Source organism: Alexandromys fortis, unplaced genomic scaffold, assembly GCF_014885135.2.
Source record: "Alexandromys fortis isolate MF-2015 unplaced genomic scaffold, M_Fortis_MF-2015_v1.1 scaffold_42, whole genome shotgun sequence".
Lineage (NCBI taxonomy): Eukaryota > Metazoa > Chordata > Mammalia > Rodentia > Cricetidae > Alexandromys > Alexandromys fortis.
This window is the reverse complement of record NW_026067934.1, coordinates 703395-722505: the sequence shown is the minus strand read 5'-3', so window position 1 is coordinate 722505 and position 19111 is coordinate 703395. Positions and strand designations below refer to the sequence as shown.

The window sequence follows — 19111 nt, the reverse complement described above, 5'->3', positions numbered from 1 at the left end:
GCTCAATGTCCTTTATTTATGGCTAGAAACCAAATATGAGTGAGTACATCCCATGTTCCTCTTTTTGGGTCTGGCTTACCTCACTCAGGATAGTGTTTTCTATTTCCATCCATTTGCCTGCAAACTTCAAATAGTCCTTGTTTTTTACTGCTGAGTAGTACTCTAATATGTATACATTCCATACTTTCTTCATCCATTCTTCAATTGAAGGGCATCTAGGTTGTTTCCAGGTTCTGGCTATTACAAACAATGCTGCTATGAACATAGTAGAGCATATATTTTTGTTGCATGATAAGGCCTCTCTTGGGTATATTCCCAATCCTTGGTAGAATTTTTAAGGTCACTTATATAAACTATCATATTATCAGCAAATAGTGAGAGTTTGACTTCTTCATTTTCTGATTTGTATCCCCTTGATCTCCTTTTGTTGTTTTATTGCTCTAGCTAGAACCTCAGTGTTATATTGAATAGATGTGGAAAGAGTGGACAACCTTGTTACTAATTTCAGTGATATCATTTTGAGTTTCTCTCCATTTAAATTGTTGACTATTGGCTTTACAGTTGGATCTTATGGAGGTGTGTCCCCCCCTTTCAAGATAGGGTTTCTCTGTGTAACCTTGGATGTCCTGGAACTTGTTCTATAGATCTGCCTGCCTCTGCTCCCTGAGTGCTGAGATAGAAAGTGTGTACCACTCCTCACCACTATCCACCCAGCTTGGAGGTATTTTCCCAATTGAGGTTCCCTCTTTTTAGATAATTTTAATTCGTGTTGAGTTGACCTAACACTAGCCAGTACATTAGGTGAAGGTGCTTGCCACAGAGGACAATGACCTGAGTTTCATCCCCAGAACCCACACGGTGGAAGGGGAGAACTAACTTATGCAAGCTGTCCTCTGATATTCACACAATACGTACACAAAATAAATAATCCCAATTCTCTTCATAAGAGCCCACAGGGCAGGATCTGGTGAACTTTGCAACATTCTTGCCCTGCTCTCCTCCCCTCTCTTCTTGTGTTTCTCTCAGTTCCAGCTGGTTGTCCTTCTAGGCAGAGCACAGCCTCGGGACCTTTGCGCAAGCCCTATCATTTACCTAGAATGTGTTTTTTCTTTCTCCTAAGGTCTGTGCTCAAGTCCCACTTCTTTAGAGAGGCCTCTTCTGTCACCTTGCCTTCACCACAGGTTGTATGTAGAATTTGCCTTCTGAAGTTGCCCATTTTTAATTATTCATCATGGAAGATAGCCAGCATTTGTTGAACAAATATATGTTGCACAGCAGATAATTGGGGGGAAAGGCAGAAAATGAACGAGAAAAACCCTATCCCAGGGTGACTTAGGAAGCTGGTAACAAATGCTGCCAAGAGCAGTTTTGTCAGGCCTGAGTCAAGCAAGGACTCCCAAAGATCTCAGGCATCTGGGAGAAGCAGGTCCACATAGATTACCTAAGCTTTGTCTTGTAGCTTTCCATTTGACCCAACTAATAGGGAGCTAGCTACCAGCGGCATTAGAAGAGGGAGAAGAGGAAGGCTGCATGCATTTCATCTCTTTCCCTGTGTGGCTCACATCTATGTCTGTGCTCCTGAAAGGGAGGTATATGGCTGTGAGGCAGCCTTGTTCACATAGTCCTGTTTGGTTCAGATTCCAGTAACCATTGAAGGCCCTTGATCCAGGGTCTAGGACTGGTAATAGCTCTTAGCTGTTTCTATCCTCCAGAGTTCTTCCTTCCTTCCTTCTTTCCTTTCATCCATCCTTCCTTCCTTCCTTCCTTCCTTCCTTCCTTCCTTCCTTTCTTTTCAAGACAAGGTTTCTCTGTGTAGCTCTGACCATCCTGGAACTCATTCTGTAGACAGGCTGGCCTCAAACTCAAGAGATTCGCCTGCCTCTGCTTCCTAAGTCCTGAGATCAAAGACATGCACCACCCCACCCCATTCAGGCTGTTTCTATTAAGCCAGCCTCACTTTGTCAGAACATTCTGTTTGAATCTATTGTGAAACCCAGGGCTGTATATATAGATATCCCTGTGGAAGTGATCTACCACCAAATCACTCCCCTAGCTCATAAACTTTTTATTTTATTTTTTTTTATTTTTATTTTTTACTCTTTCACAACGGAGATTTTATTGGTTGAGGAGTAAAGTACACAGACATTTCAATTCTTAAAACATGTACCCAAACTCTGAGGAGTCATACATTGTGTTCACGTACCCAAAAGAGCCATGTGTTGTTTCAAGTGATGTTCCACCCCCAAACTTGGCAAGTCTTCCCCAAGACCTCACATAATAAGCTGCTCACAATCCTCAACTCCACTGACTCACCATTTTATGCCACGCACAGGACACACTCCCAAGTTCAATGTTTCACAGCACATTGTTACACTTGTTAGGAAAATGGACTGCCATAGGCAGACAGTCCTGACAGGGTAAGGACCAAGGAGTGGGTTTTTAGCCAACAGTTCTACGAAACACGACACTGGATATAACGGAAAATATTGCAGACACAAACGCACGACCGAGACTCCAAATTACCACTTAGTATATGCTTTGTGTTGTAGGATATAAAACTAGCCCCCTCTACGGAATGTTATGGTGACCCCCGAGACAGTCACAGCCTCTCTTGATTCAGTATCCTGCTATTTTCTGGTTGTACCAAAAAATAAACAACCAGCAAGTGATTTAACCTCTTAAAAAAAATCATTTACACTTAAAAAATGGGATGAGGCAGGATTTCTCCCCACCTTTTAAAAATGTTTCTAGAGCTACTAAAAAACTCGCATTTACAAAATAGTCCATAAAAATATTCCTCTGGATTGTACAAGAAGGGAGGCGGGGACACTGACAGACATGATGGATGGTTAGTCGGACTTGGCTTCTTTCTCTTCTCCTTCAGAGGCTGGACTCTGGTTCTCCGTCTCTCCATTCTCTGCGGGCAGATCCGTGGTTTGCTGGTCGGCCACTTCAGCTTGTTTGCCCTTTGCTCCCCGCTTCCCTTTTGCTTGCACTTTTTTATCCGATGACTTATCCTTTCCCGCGGCCTTTTTCGGCTTCGCGTCCACCTTGGCAGGGGCGGGCTTGGCCGACAGCCTCGCGGAGCGGCGCTTGGGCTCCGCCTTCGCCGCTCCGTCCGCGCTAACCTTCCTCTTGGGCATCTTGGCGGCGCTGGATGGGAGGCGCGTGCGAGGCCGAACCTGTCACGGAGCCGCCGCTGCACGGTCTCTCATAATCTTTTTAAACAGTGATAAATTGAGGGACTGGAGAGTTGGCTCAGCTATTTGACTCACTGGCTGCTCAGTTCCCAGAACCCATATGGTGGTTCACAACCATCTGTATCTCCAGTCCCAGGGTATCTGATGCCTCCTTCTGGCCTTCTCAGGCACTGCATGCATGTAGTGCACAGACATACATGCAGGCAAACATTCATATACATACAAAATAGAAAAAAATCTCAAAAAATCGAATCGGCATAGTCTTGCATGTAATGCCTACACTCAGGAGGTTAAGGCAGGAGGATCAGCTCAGGGCTAGTATGGTCTATAAAGTGAGATACTGTCTTTAAAAAAACAACACAAAACAAAATGGTGAAGGCTGAGGAGTTGGATCAATGATTAGGAGCATTTATTGCTCTTGCAGAGAACCTGGTTCAGCTCTCAGCACCTGCATGATGATTGTAACTCCAGTTCCAGGGGTAGCTGACACCTTCTTCTGAACTCCTTGGGCACCAGGCACACACATGTTATATAGACATACATGTAGGCAGAACATTCATAAGCATAATTTTAAAAAAAAAGGCTTAGGCAGGTAAATGTATGTGGCACCAAATCCGATGACTGGAGTCTGGTCCCTGGGACTCCAGTAGCAGAATGAGAGAACCATGGTTGTCCTCTGATCTCCATGCAAACTGGCCCCCTCCCTCACATCATATATGTATGCACACATAGAAGCAGATACACAGATCTAGGAAAAGAAAAAAATAACAAGAGAAAGAAAGAGTTTGGAGCTAGATATAGTAGCACAGGCCTGTAATCCCAGAGCTTGGGAGGTGGAGGTGGGCGGGTCAGGCATTTTAGACCACCCTCAATAACATTTGAGGCCAGCCAGGACTACATGAGGCACTGTCTCAAAAACAGAAAGAAAAAAAAACCCATATCATTAGTTTTTATGACTAGCTACTATTCTATCACCCATATGAGGGGCTTTCCTTTTTCTTCAATGGGTCAGTAAGATGGAAAATCTTACTGATCATGCCTAGTGCTACTGTATGAACAAAAGTGAACATGTGCATGTGCTTTCAACTCTCTGGGGTCTGTGCTTAGGAGTGGAATCTCTGAGTGACGTGATCATTCTGTGCTGAACTTCTGGAGCCCCTGCTCCACCCCTCCACATTCCCACCACCGGTGTCAGAGAAGTGCAAGCTATTTTTTTGCGTTGTTTTTCAAGACAGAATTTCTCTGTGTAACAGCCCTAGATGTTCTTGTTCTATAGACCATGCTGGACTCAATCTCACAGAGATCCACCCGCCTCTGCCTCTTAAGTGCTGGGATTAAAAGTGTGTGCCTCCACCGCCCGGCCAAGGAGGGCAAACTCTTGTTCTCATTCTCATCTGATGTCAGCTTTGGAAGCCATGGGAAACGTCTTTCTATTTTATTTTGAAAGTTCCGTTTATTTATTGGAAGAGGTGTACCATCGGCAGTGTGGATGTTAGAGGACATCTTGTAGGAGCTGACTCTCTCTTTTCATCAGGGTGTCCTAGTTAGGGTTACTATTGCTGTGATGAAACAACACGACCAAGAGCAAGTTGGGGAGGAAAGAGTTTACTTGGCTTACACTTTGGGATGGCTGTTCATTATTAAGGAAAATCAGGACAGGAACTCAAAGAGGGCAGGAGCCTGGAGGCAGGAGCTGAAGCAGAGGTCATGGCAGGGGTGCTGCTTACAGACTTGCTCAGCCTGTTTTTTTTTTTTCTTTTATATATGGAATCCAGGACCACCAGCCCAGGTCCTATCCACAGTTGGCTGAGTCCTGACCCATTAATTACTATTTTAGAAAACATTCTACAGGCTTGACTACAGCTTGATTCTGTGGAGGGATTTTCTCAGTGGAGGATTTCTCCTCTGATGACTCAAGCTTGTATCAGGTTGACATAGAACCAGGCAGCGTAATGTGGGCCATGGGGATCAGACTCAGGCTTTCAGCCTGGCCATCAGGAAGCTTTACCCATTGAGCCATCTTTTTGACCTAAAAAACTTTTAAAAGATTTTTCTTTTTAAGACAGTCTCTGTATATAGCTCGACTGGCCTAGAATTCACTATCTGGCCTTGAACTCACCAGTCTGCCTCTGCTGCCCACTTTTTTACAATAAAAAATTCTTTAATTATGCTTAATTGTGGTAGAGCATGTGTGTGCACATGGGCGCAGTGCCTGTCAGGTCAGAAGAGGGAGCTGGAATTGCAGGTGATTGTGGGTTGCTTACCATGAGTGCAGTGAACTGAGCCTGGGTCCCCCTCCAGCACTGCAAGTGCTCTTAACTGCTGAGCCATCTCTCCAGACCCTGGAAAGACTTTTTAAAAAGTTAATGATGCTGGGATAGCATCACACACCTTTAATTCCACGGAAGGCAGAGGCATGGTGGAGCTCCAGGAGTTCAATACCAGCCTGGTCTACATAGTGCATTCCAGGACAGCTGGGCTTATGTAGTGAGACCTTGCCTCAAACCTGATTTTTAAATGAGTTCTTTGCATTTCATACGTGTATCACTACATTTTGAGCACATTCATCCCTCTGTCTCACTCTCACCCTTTCTCCCCAACAATTCCCCCTCCCACTTTCTTGTTTACTTTATGATTTAATAGGGGCTTCTTGCATAAGCAATGTCAGGGGGTGCCATCTTCAGGAACACTAATTAGCCCCTGCTGTGCTCTGCTTCTGGGGTCCACACAGCTGTCCGGAACCATCCCCTGAGTTTTGCCATTGCTTCTGTCCCATGCGGTTTTCTGGTCTCACTCCCATTCTGCCTCTTTTCTTTTGCCCACTCCTATTCTGTGAAGTGGGAGGTGGACCCGTGTGAACTCCTCTGTGCGGGCCCAGTGATTTTTGCGTTGGTTTCAACCACAGTAGGCTTTAGAGGGAAGGAGGAAAATGAGGGGCTCTGTCCAGGGACCCTTTGGTGACCTAGTGATCACATAGCTTTGTATTTTTGAAAGGCTCAGGGTCCTTGCGATGGACCATTCATGTGATGTTACCCGTCACTACCCTTCCTTAATCTCCACCTCCAGGTCGGTGTCTGTCTGTCCTTGTTGTCACCCAGAGCTTTCTCCATCCACAACCTTGTCCTTCTCCTTCACCCAAGTGACCCAGCCACCCACTCCCATGTTGTCTACTTTCTTCCCGGTGAGGTAACTCAGACTTTCCCATGTGTCCTGCTGCCTAACCAAACATCCCACGGCCCTTGTGGACTGAAGGTGACTGCCTCGGAGTTTTCCTCAGCACCGCTGACACTGTGACCCATTACTCTCTGTGGCTGGGGTGGGGGTGGGGTGAGCTTGGTAGGACATTGAACAGCGTCTCGTCTCCACTGAGGATATGCCAGTGCTGCCTTTTCCCCTAGTGTGACAACCGCAAGTATCAGCAGATACGCCCATGTCTGTTTGGCTAGCTTGAATTAGTTCCCAAACTCAAAGAGCCAATATTTGCTCCTTGCCAGATGGTGGGCTCAACACCCTGCGCACACCATCCCACTTCACCATCCATTTCATCTGCAGAAGGATGGGTGGCTCAGGGCACAGCACCACATAGCCAGGAAGCCCACTGCCAGTGCGTCTACACCCAGACTGGCTTATTCCTCTTTCCTGGTATCCATTTGTCTTCTCCAGTCCTACATCCAGCCTATGACCGAAGTGGCTATGGGTCTTGGGCCTCAGTCCCAGCATCTCTGTGGCCTTCCACCAGGTCTCCACTAGCTACCTTCAGCCACTGGAAAGATCCTTCTCAAACTCTCTGCATTTGGGAATTGGTGTGTCTCCCCCATGTCCCCTGTAAAGTCTCCGTTAGCATCATCGGCAAAACTAAAACCGCACAGCTAAAAAGATATAAGTACTTTCTAATATGTTTTAAATCCAGGCAAGCAATATGGGGGGCTCTTCTGCTCAGACACCATCTGTGACTCCCCATTGCCCATCAGATCAACCCATGCCCACTGAAACGGACCCCCAAAGCCCTTCCAGCCTCCTCATCTCTCACACCCCAGGCCAGGAAAAGCTACTTGCCAGACTACACCTTCTGGTTTCTCTGTGCCCGAGCCCCACCCCCTCTGGTGAACCTGTTGAAATTCAACCTCTCCCTACAGGCCTAGCTCAAATGTCACCTGCTTCAGGCCACCTGGTCTGCCCTCCCTTCTGTGGCTTCCAAGCAGAAAACTTCGATTATTTCTAATTCTAGTTCTTTATGGCCGATCCCCACCTTCCAGGGCAGAACGAGACAGGGTTACTATAGACAGAAAGAAATCTTTGAAGTGGAGGCCAAGTGGAACTTCTTCAGTTGGTTCTTCCCTCTGTCTGTCAACTGGCCCGAGTCAGCAGCTGACCTAGTCCAGCCATTTGGTCTGTCTCACATCTAAGGGCGGGGCCAACTGGATACCTTTGGAGCAGCGGGGCTGGCCAAGGAGAGTATCCTGGTGCAAGGTCAGGGTGCCTGTGAGTGGGTGAGTTGGGTTGGGGTGGGAACTAAATAGTCTAATTCTTCTGGAGCTCCTTCCTTCATCTTTATTTTTTTCATTTAAAATTTTATATTTTTAGATTATTATTTATTCTATTTTATATACATGATTGTTTTTGCCTGCCATGTATGTTTGGGCATCATGTGCATGCCCGGTACCCTCAAGCTCAGAAGAGGGTGTTTCATCCCCTAAACCGGAATTACAGATGGTTGTGAGCTGCATCGTGGGTACTGGGAACTGAACTCGAGCCATCTGTGTTTATTTATGTAGTGTGTGGGTCACAGTGGCTTGTGGTGGGCCTGTAGTGGTCAGAGGACAACTTGTGGGTGTTGGTTCTCTCCTTCCATCACGTGAGTCCTGGGGATTGAACTCAAGAACTCATGATGGGTGGCAACCGCCTTTGACCTGATGAGCCATCTGATTTGCTCTTTTACTTTTTTCCCTTTAAAACGATTATTATTCTTACTTAAAGATTTATTTATTTAGTGTGTGTGTGTGTGTGTGTGTGTGTGTGCGCGCGCGCGCGCGCGTCTGTGTAAGGACATACACACATGAGTGCAGAGCCCCTGCCTCCTCTTCCCTGGAATTCATTGGCGACTGAACAGCAATCGCTTTAAACCTCTGAACCCTCATTCTAGCTCCCCTTTCCCCAACACTCCCTTTCCCTTTTACATATATTGCAACATTTATAAATAAATAAATAAATAAACAAACACACACACGTTGCGAAAGGATTTCTTTCCTTAAGTAGCCCAGGCTGGCCTGGAATTTGCCATCCTGTTACCAAGTGATGGGACAACGGAGATGAGAGAGGGCTTGGGAGTCTGGCGGAACAGCTGTAGACTCAAGAGGGCAGATAGGGCCGGGTCCAGGAAAAGCAGGTAGCCCCCACCTCAGCTGGATGGAACTTGAGAACTCTTGAGAGCCCTCAAAGAGCACTCCTGTTGGACAGTGAGGGTCTCAGAGGTGATGGTTTAGGGAGTCCAGTGCAAGCTTGGGAGCCAGTTCTGCCTTGGGGCTCTGAAGGATTGGTGTGCGAGATGGGTGACCCTGAATGGTAAGGAAGCTCTATCAGGAGCCAGGACCAAGGAGCCAGCACCAAGGTTCGGGGATGTTAGCTGTCTGAGTCTTCATGACTCCTCCATCTCTGTCTGTTAAGCTCTTGCTTTTGGCACCTGTCCCCGCCTAGTTTAGTGCTCTGGATCTTGGGGGCCAGCCTGGCGAGCGACAGGGCAGGGGCGTTGCCGTATGGGCGTGGCCCCGCCACTGAGAGGAAGGGCTCAGGGCTCAGTCCGGCGGGTTTAAAGGGCTGGGGCTGTCAGACCGCGTTGTCAGAGCCGAGGTGGTGGCACTTGCAGATCTGGATCTAGATCGAGCGCGGCAGGCTGCGACCCGGGTGAGTGAGCCGGTCCAGCGGCATTGGTCTGAGCAGGGCGGGGCGTCCATCTTTGGGCGCAGCCAGTTCCAGGACCCACGACCAGCGGGTGAAGTTGAATGACCAGGACACTGGTGGAGTGAGATGTCGGTGTATCCCAGAAGGTTGCTGGGGTTATACCCTTTTAAATTTTCTGAGCGCTCCCGGTGTCCTGGAGAGGGTGCATCTTAGGCCAAAAATTTTTGCTCTGGGACACCTCTTTAGCAGCTGCTTGAGTCGCTGGCAGACTGTCATGAAAAGGAGGCCTGAGCTCTGAGCCGGCATGTAGTTCAGCGGTACAAGTTTTTAAAGCATACTTGAAGTTGTTTATGCTGTGGATGAAATTCATCTGCCTGTAGATGCTGTGTCCATCCACAGAAGTGTCAGCATCTCCAAGTTCCCTTTTTTTTCCCTCTCGAATAAAGTGGTGGCCCAGCCCCTCTGTGTTTGGCTATGAGTTTTGGAAATCAGTCAAAGGTGGTATTTATCCCAAAAGTGCTGACTGGTGTCTCCATTGATGGGGTTGGCCAGCTTGGACCTTGCAAGGGGCTGTGGCTCATTACCTGGGGGATTTCTGGCTTGAGGTGAGTGATAGGAAGGAAGAGACTGTGCGGGCAGTGGGGGTGGGGGTGGGGTCCTGACTCAGAGTCCCTTTCTGGTCTCTCTACTTTCGTAGTTCACTGTGCTCGCTTTGTCCCACAGTGAAGCTCTCTCTCCATGTTTGCCCTCCACTCCCTATTTATCTGTCTTGAAGCTGACTCTAGCAAGAGCTTGTGACACCTAATGTCTTGAAGATAAAACCCCTGAGATTCCTGCCCAGACTCTGATGTGATCGACTGGGGAGGACTAGAGAAAGTGAACACATACCTGTGGACACTCAGTGGGCAAGCTGGGATTGGAACAAACCAACCCTGCCTGACCTCAACATCCTGAGCCACTTTCTGATGGCCTTGACATCTCTGTAGAGCCTAGCTTAGGTTTCCGAGTGGTAACATTAGCCGTGGGCTCATGTCATGGTGTTGACCGGAGTTGGGAACCGCAGAGGGGCTCGGATGACCTGGAAGATATGAGACCTCATCTCTCCTGTGTTCCGTAAATCTCAGATGTCCAGGTAGCAGGAATGAATATGTTTACAATTTCAAGTGGTGCCATACTTGTAGTGAGTGAACACTTCATTTTTTAAAAAAATTTTATTTGTGTGTGTGTGTGGGGGGGGGGGCACAAGTGTGAAAGTCATAGAACACTTTCAGGAGTCTGTTCTCTCCTTCAAGTACGTGGGTGTCAGGAACTGAACCCAGGTTCTTAGGCTTGGCAGCAGGTACTTCTACTCACTGAGCTATCTTGATGACTCATAAACCTTTTATATGTCATCATAGCTTTGTGAGGTGGAGAAATATGATTCCTGTCTGAAGCAACCAAGGCTCAGAGAGGCATAGACGCCTGCCTCAAGTCACACAGCCACAAGGGGAGAGAGCACTATAGAATCCCTTCCTTGGCTCGTGTCCAAGTGTGGCCATGTTTGCAATAGTAGGCAGAGGTCATAACATCCCAGGCTGCCAGTAACCTTAGGACTTCTTTTAGGCTGGGTGGGGGTGGTGCACACCCTTATCCCCAGGACTCAGGAAGCAGAGACAGGCAGATCTCTGTGAGTTTGAGGCCAACCTGATCTTCAGAGTTCCAGAATAGCTAGATATACACAGAGAATCCCAGTCTCAAAAAATCATACTAAATAAAAAAATTACTAAATACTTCTTTTGAAGGCAGGACCTATTTAGGGACAAGGAATCTACATGCATCAAGTCTGTGTTCAACTCTTCCCTGCTTGCTTTGACAACTCGGTTCTGTTCTCATCTGTTATAATCGATCCTGAACTCTCCCTCTAATTTCCAGAAATTTGGCACGTTCAGTGTGGAGAAGCAGACCCAAAAGGCTGCTTTCAGTTCAGACCTGGAGTCTGGCCTTTTGTGGGGAGAGGAGTCCCTATGATGAGGCTGATGTTTTGTGTTGAGAGTCAAGGTTAGGCTGGGATGAGAAGCAGATTGCCTTGACTATTGGCTACGAGAGGAAGGCTGGTTTGTGGGGTGAGATCTTTGGGGTGTTCCTATGCCAAGCCCTGACCAATGCCCGGTATTCAGGAAAAGGCATGTATGCAGTACCTGAGCAGAGCCCATGTCCGAGTTCTTTCTTGTGAGCCCACACACCTTGTACAGCAAGTCCCTGGCCGGTGACTTGCCAGTGGAACCTGACAAACCAGCCCTCCCTGGGTGTGGGTTGGGCTAGGCCAGGCTGCAGGACTGGTTGATGGTACCACCTATGCCAGATAAGGCAGCCCCAGCAGAGTGGGAGGATGTTGTGACCCGGCAGGCTGGGTATCTTGCTGATATCAGGATGACACTGGGAGCTTGTTAGGGAGAAATGGCCCCTGCCAGTCTCCCACAGCCTTCCTAGGGTCTGGGTTTTAAATCCATGCCACTTTTTTTATTTTGGGGAGAGGGTGTCTCTTGTAGCCCAGACTAGCCTCAGACTGACTTTGTGGCTGAGGATGACCTTGAACTTCTGATCCACCTGCCTCTACCTCCCAGGTGCAGGGATGCCAGGCAGGGATGCCACCATACCTGGTTTTCTGTGATGCTGGGAATCAAACCCAGGGCTTCATGTTTACTAGAAAAGCAACCCATCAGTTGAGCTATACCCTCAGTCCCATTTCCTCAACCTCTGCAAAGTACTAATAAGATGTGGGAACTGGTTCATGCCTGCCATCCCAGCACTTCAGAGGCTGAGGCAGGAGGATTTTGAGTTCCAGGTCAGCCTGGACTACAGAGCAAATTTTGGACTAGCTTAACCTATGGGACACTATTTCAATCCAAAACTAAAACCCAAAATCAACCATGAAATCGTGGTCATAGGAATGGCTAACATACATTCTATGTGTATTTAACATGTCCTCACGTACCACCGAATTCTCCTCCCAACAACTCCAAGAGATAAATCTAGTTGTTGTTATGTTGCTATATATTTTTGATTTATATTTATGAAACGGGGTCTTACTATGTAGCTTTGGCTGGTCTGAAACTCACTTTGTAGACAAGACTAACCTTGAATTCTCAGAGATTTATTTGCCTCTGTCTCTCTAGTGCTGGTATTAAAAGTATGTACCACCACATCCAGCCCCAAATTCTTAAATTTTATCACATTTATTAGTGTGTGTGTGTGTGTGTGTGAGCAAGCACCTTTACACACTGAGCCTGAGCCCTCTTGCTGGACCCTTAAAAAGAAAACAAACAAAGTCTTACTGTATAGCTCAGGCTGGCCTCAAACTCTCAATCATCTTGTATCGTACCTCAGTCTCCCAAATGTTGGGATTGCAGCCTGCATCATGAGCACACCTGGGTTTTGTGTTGTTGTCTTCCTTCCTTCCTTCCTTCCTTCCTTCCTTCCTTCCTTCCTTCCTTCCTTCCTTCCTTCCTTTCTTCCTTCCTTCCTCTCATCCTCCCTCTGTCCCCCCTCCCTCTCTTTTTCTTTCTTTCTAATTGTGTGTGCACGCATGTGTATGTGAGGTTTGTGCACATGAATGCAGGTACCTGTGGAGGTCAGAAGGAGGCGTCAGCTCCCCTAGAATTGGAGTCATAGGCACTTGTGAGTTATTTAATGTGGGTGCTGGGAACTGAACTCTGGTCCTCTGGAGGAGCAGAATGTTCTTTTAATCTGGCTTTCAGGCATTGAACTGACATCATCAGACTTGTGTGGCAAACACTTTTATCCACTGAAATACCTTTTGGGCCCCCTATATGTATTTTTTTTTATTAAGGCTTAGCTATTCAATATAAAACTAACTTTTTTGGTGTTAGGTGCTCACACTCCAGCACCTTGCTGCATCCCTTGCTTGAAATAAACCCCATTACTGTGCACAGTGGATATTTGATTCTAGCACCTGCACAATGGTGGTACCTGCCACCTCTTCGGGGCTCCAAAGGAGACCTCGTGCCCATTAGCGTCACTTCCCATTCTCTCTCCCCTGTCCCTGACACTCACTCATCTGCTTTCCCTCTGTGTGGACCTGAGATGACCTGTAGGTCCTTCACGTCTGCCCTCTGTCATGTAGAATCATGTCTGCAGGTCCATCCATGTTCTAACAGCGCATTCTTCTTCATGTTAAACAGCGCGTGGTGTGAATATGTCATGTCTTATCTGTCTTTTCATCTCTGCTGGGCACTTGGAGTTTTCCTCTTCTTGACAGTTGTTAATCACACTGGTATGAAAATTCTTTGAATACTTGTTTTCCGTTACATCTAAAAATGGTCATGTGATAATATAAGGTTTAACTTTATGAGAAAGAACCAAGTTGTTTCTTGTGGTGGTTGTGCCTCAAAACTTTTTTTTGTTTCTTTTTTTGTTTGTTTGTTTTTTTGAGACAGAATCTCACTATTTTAGCTCAGGCTGTCCTGGAACTCACAAAGAGCTGCCTCTCAAATGCTGGGATTAACGGCCCATGTGAAGGTTTGAAGACAACTTGGAGGACGTGGTTTTCTACTCCCACCATGTGGGTAACAGGGGTTGAACTCAGGTTGCCAGACTAGGCATCAAGCACCTTTACCTGTGAGCCATCTTTCTGGCCCTCAAAACTTTGTAGTGTATGTGTGTGTGTGTGTGTGTGTGTGTGTTGGAAGTCATCTTCTTTGGAGTTGGGAGGTACTCCCATGTTAAAAGAGTATGTGGCTCAGTGGCAGAATGCTTTTTCAGCATGTGCGAGGCCCTTAGCTCCATCCTTAGAACAGAAAAACAAACAAAAACTAATTAACTAATAATTTCCAAATGGACTATTTATGTAATTTTCATTATTTTTTAAAAATATGTGTGTGCGCACGCACATGCATACAGTTATAGGTGCCTATGTGGAGCAGCCCAGCGGAGGACCTCACTCTCCGACTTATTCTCTTGAGACAAGGTCTCTCGCCGAGCCTGGGGCTCACTGGTGTTGGTAGGCAGACCACTGATGAGCCTGAGTCATCCTGCTGTCTCCACCCACAGCAGCGCTGGGCGGTTCAAGCAGCCATGTTGGCTTTTTGTGTAAGTGCTAGAAATCTTACCTGAGTTCCTCATGCTTGCTTAGCAAGTGCTCTTATCCACTGAGCTATTTCCAGCTCTGATTGATTCTCTCTCTCTCTCTCTCTCTCTCTCTCTCTCTCTCTCTCTCTCTCTCTCTCAAGCAGGGTCTGGATCTGTAGCCCAGGCTGGCCTGGGACTCATGATTGTCCTGAATTACAGACATGCTCCATCATTCTTGATTCCAATGAACCTAAGTGGTTTTATTTTTAAAAATTACATTAATTAGGTGAGTCATGGTAGTCTCTGCCTTTAATCTCAGAACTTGGAAAGCAGAAGCAGGCATATCCCTGTGAGTTCAAGGCCAGCCTGGTCTACACAGGAGGATCCAGGCCAGCAGATGCTACGTAGTGCGACCCTATGTAAAAACAAAACAAAACAACAAAACACAATTATTTATATTGGTGGGGTGACAAATATGCCAGGGATCATGTGTAAGGTTCAAAAGACAGCTTGAAGGTGTTGGTTCTTTCTTCCACCATGTGGGGATAGGAGGTTGAATTCATTGTCAGGGTTGGAAGCAAACCTTTTATCTGCTGAGCCAGGCCCCTCAATGCACTGTTTACCAAGGCCTTCCTTAGGGATCCAGTGAACCTTTCCACATTATTCCCATTTATTTTTTCAGATGAGGATCCTGAGGAGAGTCTCACTTGGACACCACAGTGCCTTCTCCCAGGGGTAGAACTGGGAGCATGTCGGGTGCGCTGGAGCCCACACTTGGCATGGGATGAGGAGAGGTGGGCACAGGACTTCAGAACACTTCTTATCCTTGCACAGTGCCCCTGTGTTGTACCCTGCCCCCAGAACTAATGCCAAGAGTCCTCTAGCCCAGATTCCTCCCCATGGTAACTCCTTTATCCATGCCAAAACCTCAGCTTGACATGGCTTTTGCTGTGTCTGCACTGAGTTGTGTTCTGACTTCCTCCAAATGCTGCTGGCCAGAGGAAATGAATGGCTGTGAAAGCTACAGCCTAGGGCTGGTACTCGCTCATTATTCTGAGAGTGATGGCGGGGTGGAGGCTCACTGGGTGAAATAGGCTGGTGACAGGGCTGGGTTTGGCAACGAGAAGGAGCTGGCGTGGGCAGAGCAGGGGAAAGGCATGCAAGCGGAAGGAACAGCATACGCAAAGTCTTAGAGGTGAAAACCAGCTTGGCCTGTGGCCAGTGTAGACTGGAACTGTCAAAGACCGTGAGTGAGGAGGAGAGGGGAGCAGGAGACAATACTACAAGGATAAACGGGAGCCAGCCCATACAGGCTGTCATGGTCCAGGCAAGGTGTATGAATGTCATTCAGAGTGTAGTGGGGACTCTTGGGAGGGTTTTGAGCAGGGGAATTTTATGATCTGATTTAAATTTTATGATTTTAGAAACATTTTTCATTTTTTTGGTGTGTGTGTTGTTATGGTCCACCCTGTGGAAATTGAAATCAGGTTGCCCAAGTTAGCAGCAAGCACTTTTATCCACTGAGACTTCTTGCTGGCCCCTGATTTTATTTCCAGAAAATGCTTTTAGCTCCTGTATTTACTTTGGAAGATTGTGGGAGCAAGAGCAAACCAGTGGTGTATAGCTACAGTGGCAGGCAGATGTGGGGTGAGAAGATGGGCCTGAAGAACTATTCTGCATTGCAAAAGAATCCACAGGCACATGGCATTCCTTTGAGGCAGTGATTGTGAAACTTGGGCTTTTAAAAAAAAATCTGTTAACTATTGATGCAACAGGAGCTGAACAAGGCTAGTCCCTGAATATATTTGTTGAATTGATCCACTTAGAAAAAGGTACTAAAAAGAATTGTTTGTAGGGAGGGGCTTTGTAATCTGAAAATCTCCCTCCTTTTTCTTTTGTTTAAAACTATATAAAAGCATTTTACTGTAGTGGTGTTTAATATGGAAATGGTATTGTTAGAAATAATTTTCTTCTAGTGTTTTTAAAGATTTATTTTATTTGTGTGTGTGCGCGCATGCACGTGCGTGTGCGTGTGCGTGTGTGTGTGTGTGTACGTCTATGTGCCCTCATGAGTGCAGGTGCCTTTAGAAGCCAGAGGCTTTGGAATCTCCTGGAGCTGGATTTATCTGTTGTGAGCTGGCTGTTGTGTGTGTTGAAAACTGAATTCAGGTCCTCTGCAAGAGCAGCAAGTGCTTTTAACGGCTGAGACATCTCTCCACACAGAGCCATCTCTCCAGCCTTCTTCTCTCTCTTTCTTTCTTTCTTTCTTTCTTTCTTTCTTTCTTTCTTTCTTTCTTTCTTTCTTATGTCTAATTTGGATGTAGGAAGGGGGTGAGGCAAATCTGAGAGTTTGACATTCTTTCAAACACATCAGGGGAAACTCACTATTAGGTACCGAGGCATGGGAATCAGCTCTGATATGAGGTTCTGAAGACCTGGGAGTCAGGTGGAGATCCCAGGGAGGTGTATACAAGAAGAAGGGGAAACATCGATAATTTTCATGGCAAAGAGGACTCCACACAGACCTGGAAAAAGACCCTTGGTGAGGGAGAGAATGTTGGAAGTGGGAACTACTAAGGGGCTCTGAAGCAAGGCTGAAACAGTGGGGACCCATGGAGGAGGGTGGCAGAGCTTAGGACTGGCAGGCATTTAGGAAGCTGATATGGTAGGGCTGGTCGATGGTTTAGCTGGGCAAGCAAGCAGATCTGAGTTCAGGGCCCAGCACCCACATAAAAAGCTGGGCACGACAGTGTGTATCCTCCCCTCTGAGGAAGCAGGGACAGGAGACAGTGGTGGTAGGGTAGGGGACAATTGAGAAAGAAGCCCGACATGGATCACATACGCACAAACACAGAACTTGAAGAAAGAAAGGAAGGAAGGAAGGAAGAAAAGAAAGAAAGAAAGAAAGGAAGGAAGGAAGGAAGGAAGGAAGGAAGGAAGGAAGGAAGGAAAAGCTGCTCATGGTGGTTTATGCCTGTAATCCCAACATTTAGAAGCTGCGGCTGGAGGATCTGTAGCTCAAGGCCAGTCTGGGCCCCCAAAAAATAACTAAATGAAGTTGGGGAGATGGCTCAGTGGGTAAAGGTACCTGCCACCAAGCCCGACCACTTGAGCTCAATACCTAGGACCCACATTAGCAGGAGGAAAAAGCCAGTTCTTGACTCCACACATGAGCTGTGGTGTACTTGCCTCCTCAGTACATACATAAATAAGTAAATATAATTAAAAAAAAACAAAACAAAGACAGAAAAATAGGAGGGGTGGAGGAAGGAAAAAAGCCACCCACTCCCCATGCCCCTATCCTGATCCCGGCAGTGAGAAAGTACCTCATTGGAGCGATGGCTCAACAGGTGAAGTAACGTGTTATAACCCTTGAAAGCCTGAGTTTGATCTCCTGATCCCATATGGTGCAAGGAGAGGACCGATTCTTGCAAGTTGTCCTCTGTCCTCAGCATGGCCCCAGGACGGACAGGGACACACACACACACACACACACACACACACACACACACACACACGCATGCACACACACACACACACACACACACACACACACACACACACTCTGTGAGTTCAGTGAGTTCAAGGCCAGCCTGCTCTACAAAGTGAGTTCCAGGAAAGCCAGGGTTACATAGAGGAGCCCTGTCTTGAAAATACCAACACCAAGCCAGGCGGTGGTGGCACACTCCTTTAATACCAGCACTTGGGAGGCAGAGGCAGGAGGATCTTTGTGAGTTTGAGGCCAGCCTGATTTACAGAGCTAGTTTCAGTACAGTAAGGACTACACATAGTAACCCTGTACTTAGAAACTAACAACCCCCCAACCAAAAAACCCCCAAGCCAAAACACCCCCAAAATGACTCAACAAACCAAACCAAATTAAGCCAAACCAAACCAAACCAAAAAACAATAGCAAACTACCTGTAAAATTTTGGAAAAAAAAAAAAAAGGACCTAAATGCCGCTCTCCCCTGCTCCTTGGCAACCTCACTAGATACCTTGTACACCTTGTACCTGGTTGCATCATCGCCTAAGTGGTCTCCTCCCTCCAGAGCCATGGCCACGTTCATCATGGTCACCACTTTAATCCCAACGCCCAGAACTGAGTCACTGGCATCGCTGGGCCCTGAAAGGATTTGCCAAGCAGCTTTCCTCAGAAAGCTGGTGGAGCACCCAGCGTGGGTGTGGCCGTGGAGGCCTGTGGAGCGCCTAGCATAGGTGTGCCTGGCGGAGGCCTTTGAAAACGGTCTCAGTGGGTGCGGTCAGTTACTGGCTGGCTTCCCTGACCTCAGCAGACACAGTTTCTCATCAGCTACTGTTAAACTGTTATGGATACTTCTTAGGGTGTGTGTCCCTGAGGGTTGCCCAGGTGAAACGCCATCCATTTTTTCTCTTTCTACTTTTAAAGGTTTATTTTATGCATAGAAATGTTTTCCTGCATATTTGCCTGTGTATCACACATGTGTGGGGAACCTGAGGAGGTCAGAAGAGGGCACTGGATCCCCTGGAACTGGAGTTGTGGATGGCTGGGAACCGCCATGTGGGTGCTAAGAATGGAACACAAGTGTACTGCAGGAGCAGTCGGTACTCTGTTTAGCCTAGAAGCCATCTCTCTAGGCCTCCCTTTAAAGATTCTTTCTATCTATCTATCTATCTATCTATCTATCTATCTATCTATCTATCTATCTATCTATCTATCTATCTATCTATCTATCTATCTATCTCTGTCTATCTATCATCCATCCATCTATCTATCTATCTATCTATCTATCTATCTATCTATCTATCTATCTATCTATCTATCTATCTTATCTATCTATCTCTGTCTATCTATCATCCATCCATCTATCTATCTATCATCTATCTATCTATCTATCTATCTATCTATCTATCTATCTATCTATCTATCTATCTATCATCTATCTATCTATCTATCTATCTATCTAT

The 19111-nt window shown here is 46.8% G+C and overlaps 2 protein-coding genes across 2 annotated transcripts in view; one reads left to right on the top strand and one right to left on the bottom strand.

The window, feature by feature from the left end:
- Positions 1-2091: 2091 nt before the first annotated feature.
- On the bottom strand, positions 2092-3204 carry LOC126504051 (non-histone chromosomal protein HMG-14). The gene has a single exon (XM_050146069.1). The coding sequence runs from the start codon at positions 3141-3143 to the stop codon at positions 2850-2852; it is 294 nt and encodes a 97-aa protein (XP_050002026.1). The 5' UTR covers positions 3144-3204; the 3' UTR covers positions 2092-2849.
- Positions 3205-9021: 5817 nt separating this feature from the next.
- The window catches only part of Cyp4f22 (cytochrome P450 family 4 subfamily F member 22), a 45926-nt gene continuing 35836 nt past the window's right edge, over positions 9022-19111 (top strand). Inside the window, exon 1 of the mRNA XM_050146030.1 lies at positions 9022-9101. The gene's annotated coding sequence lies outside the window, so the exon portion shown is untranslated. The remainder of the gene's footprint in view (positions 9102-19111) is intronic.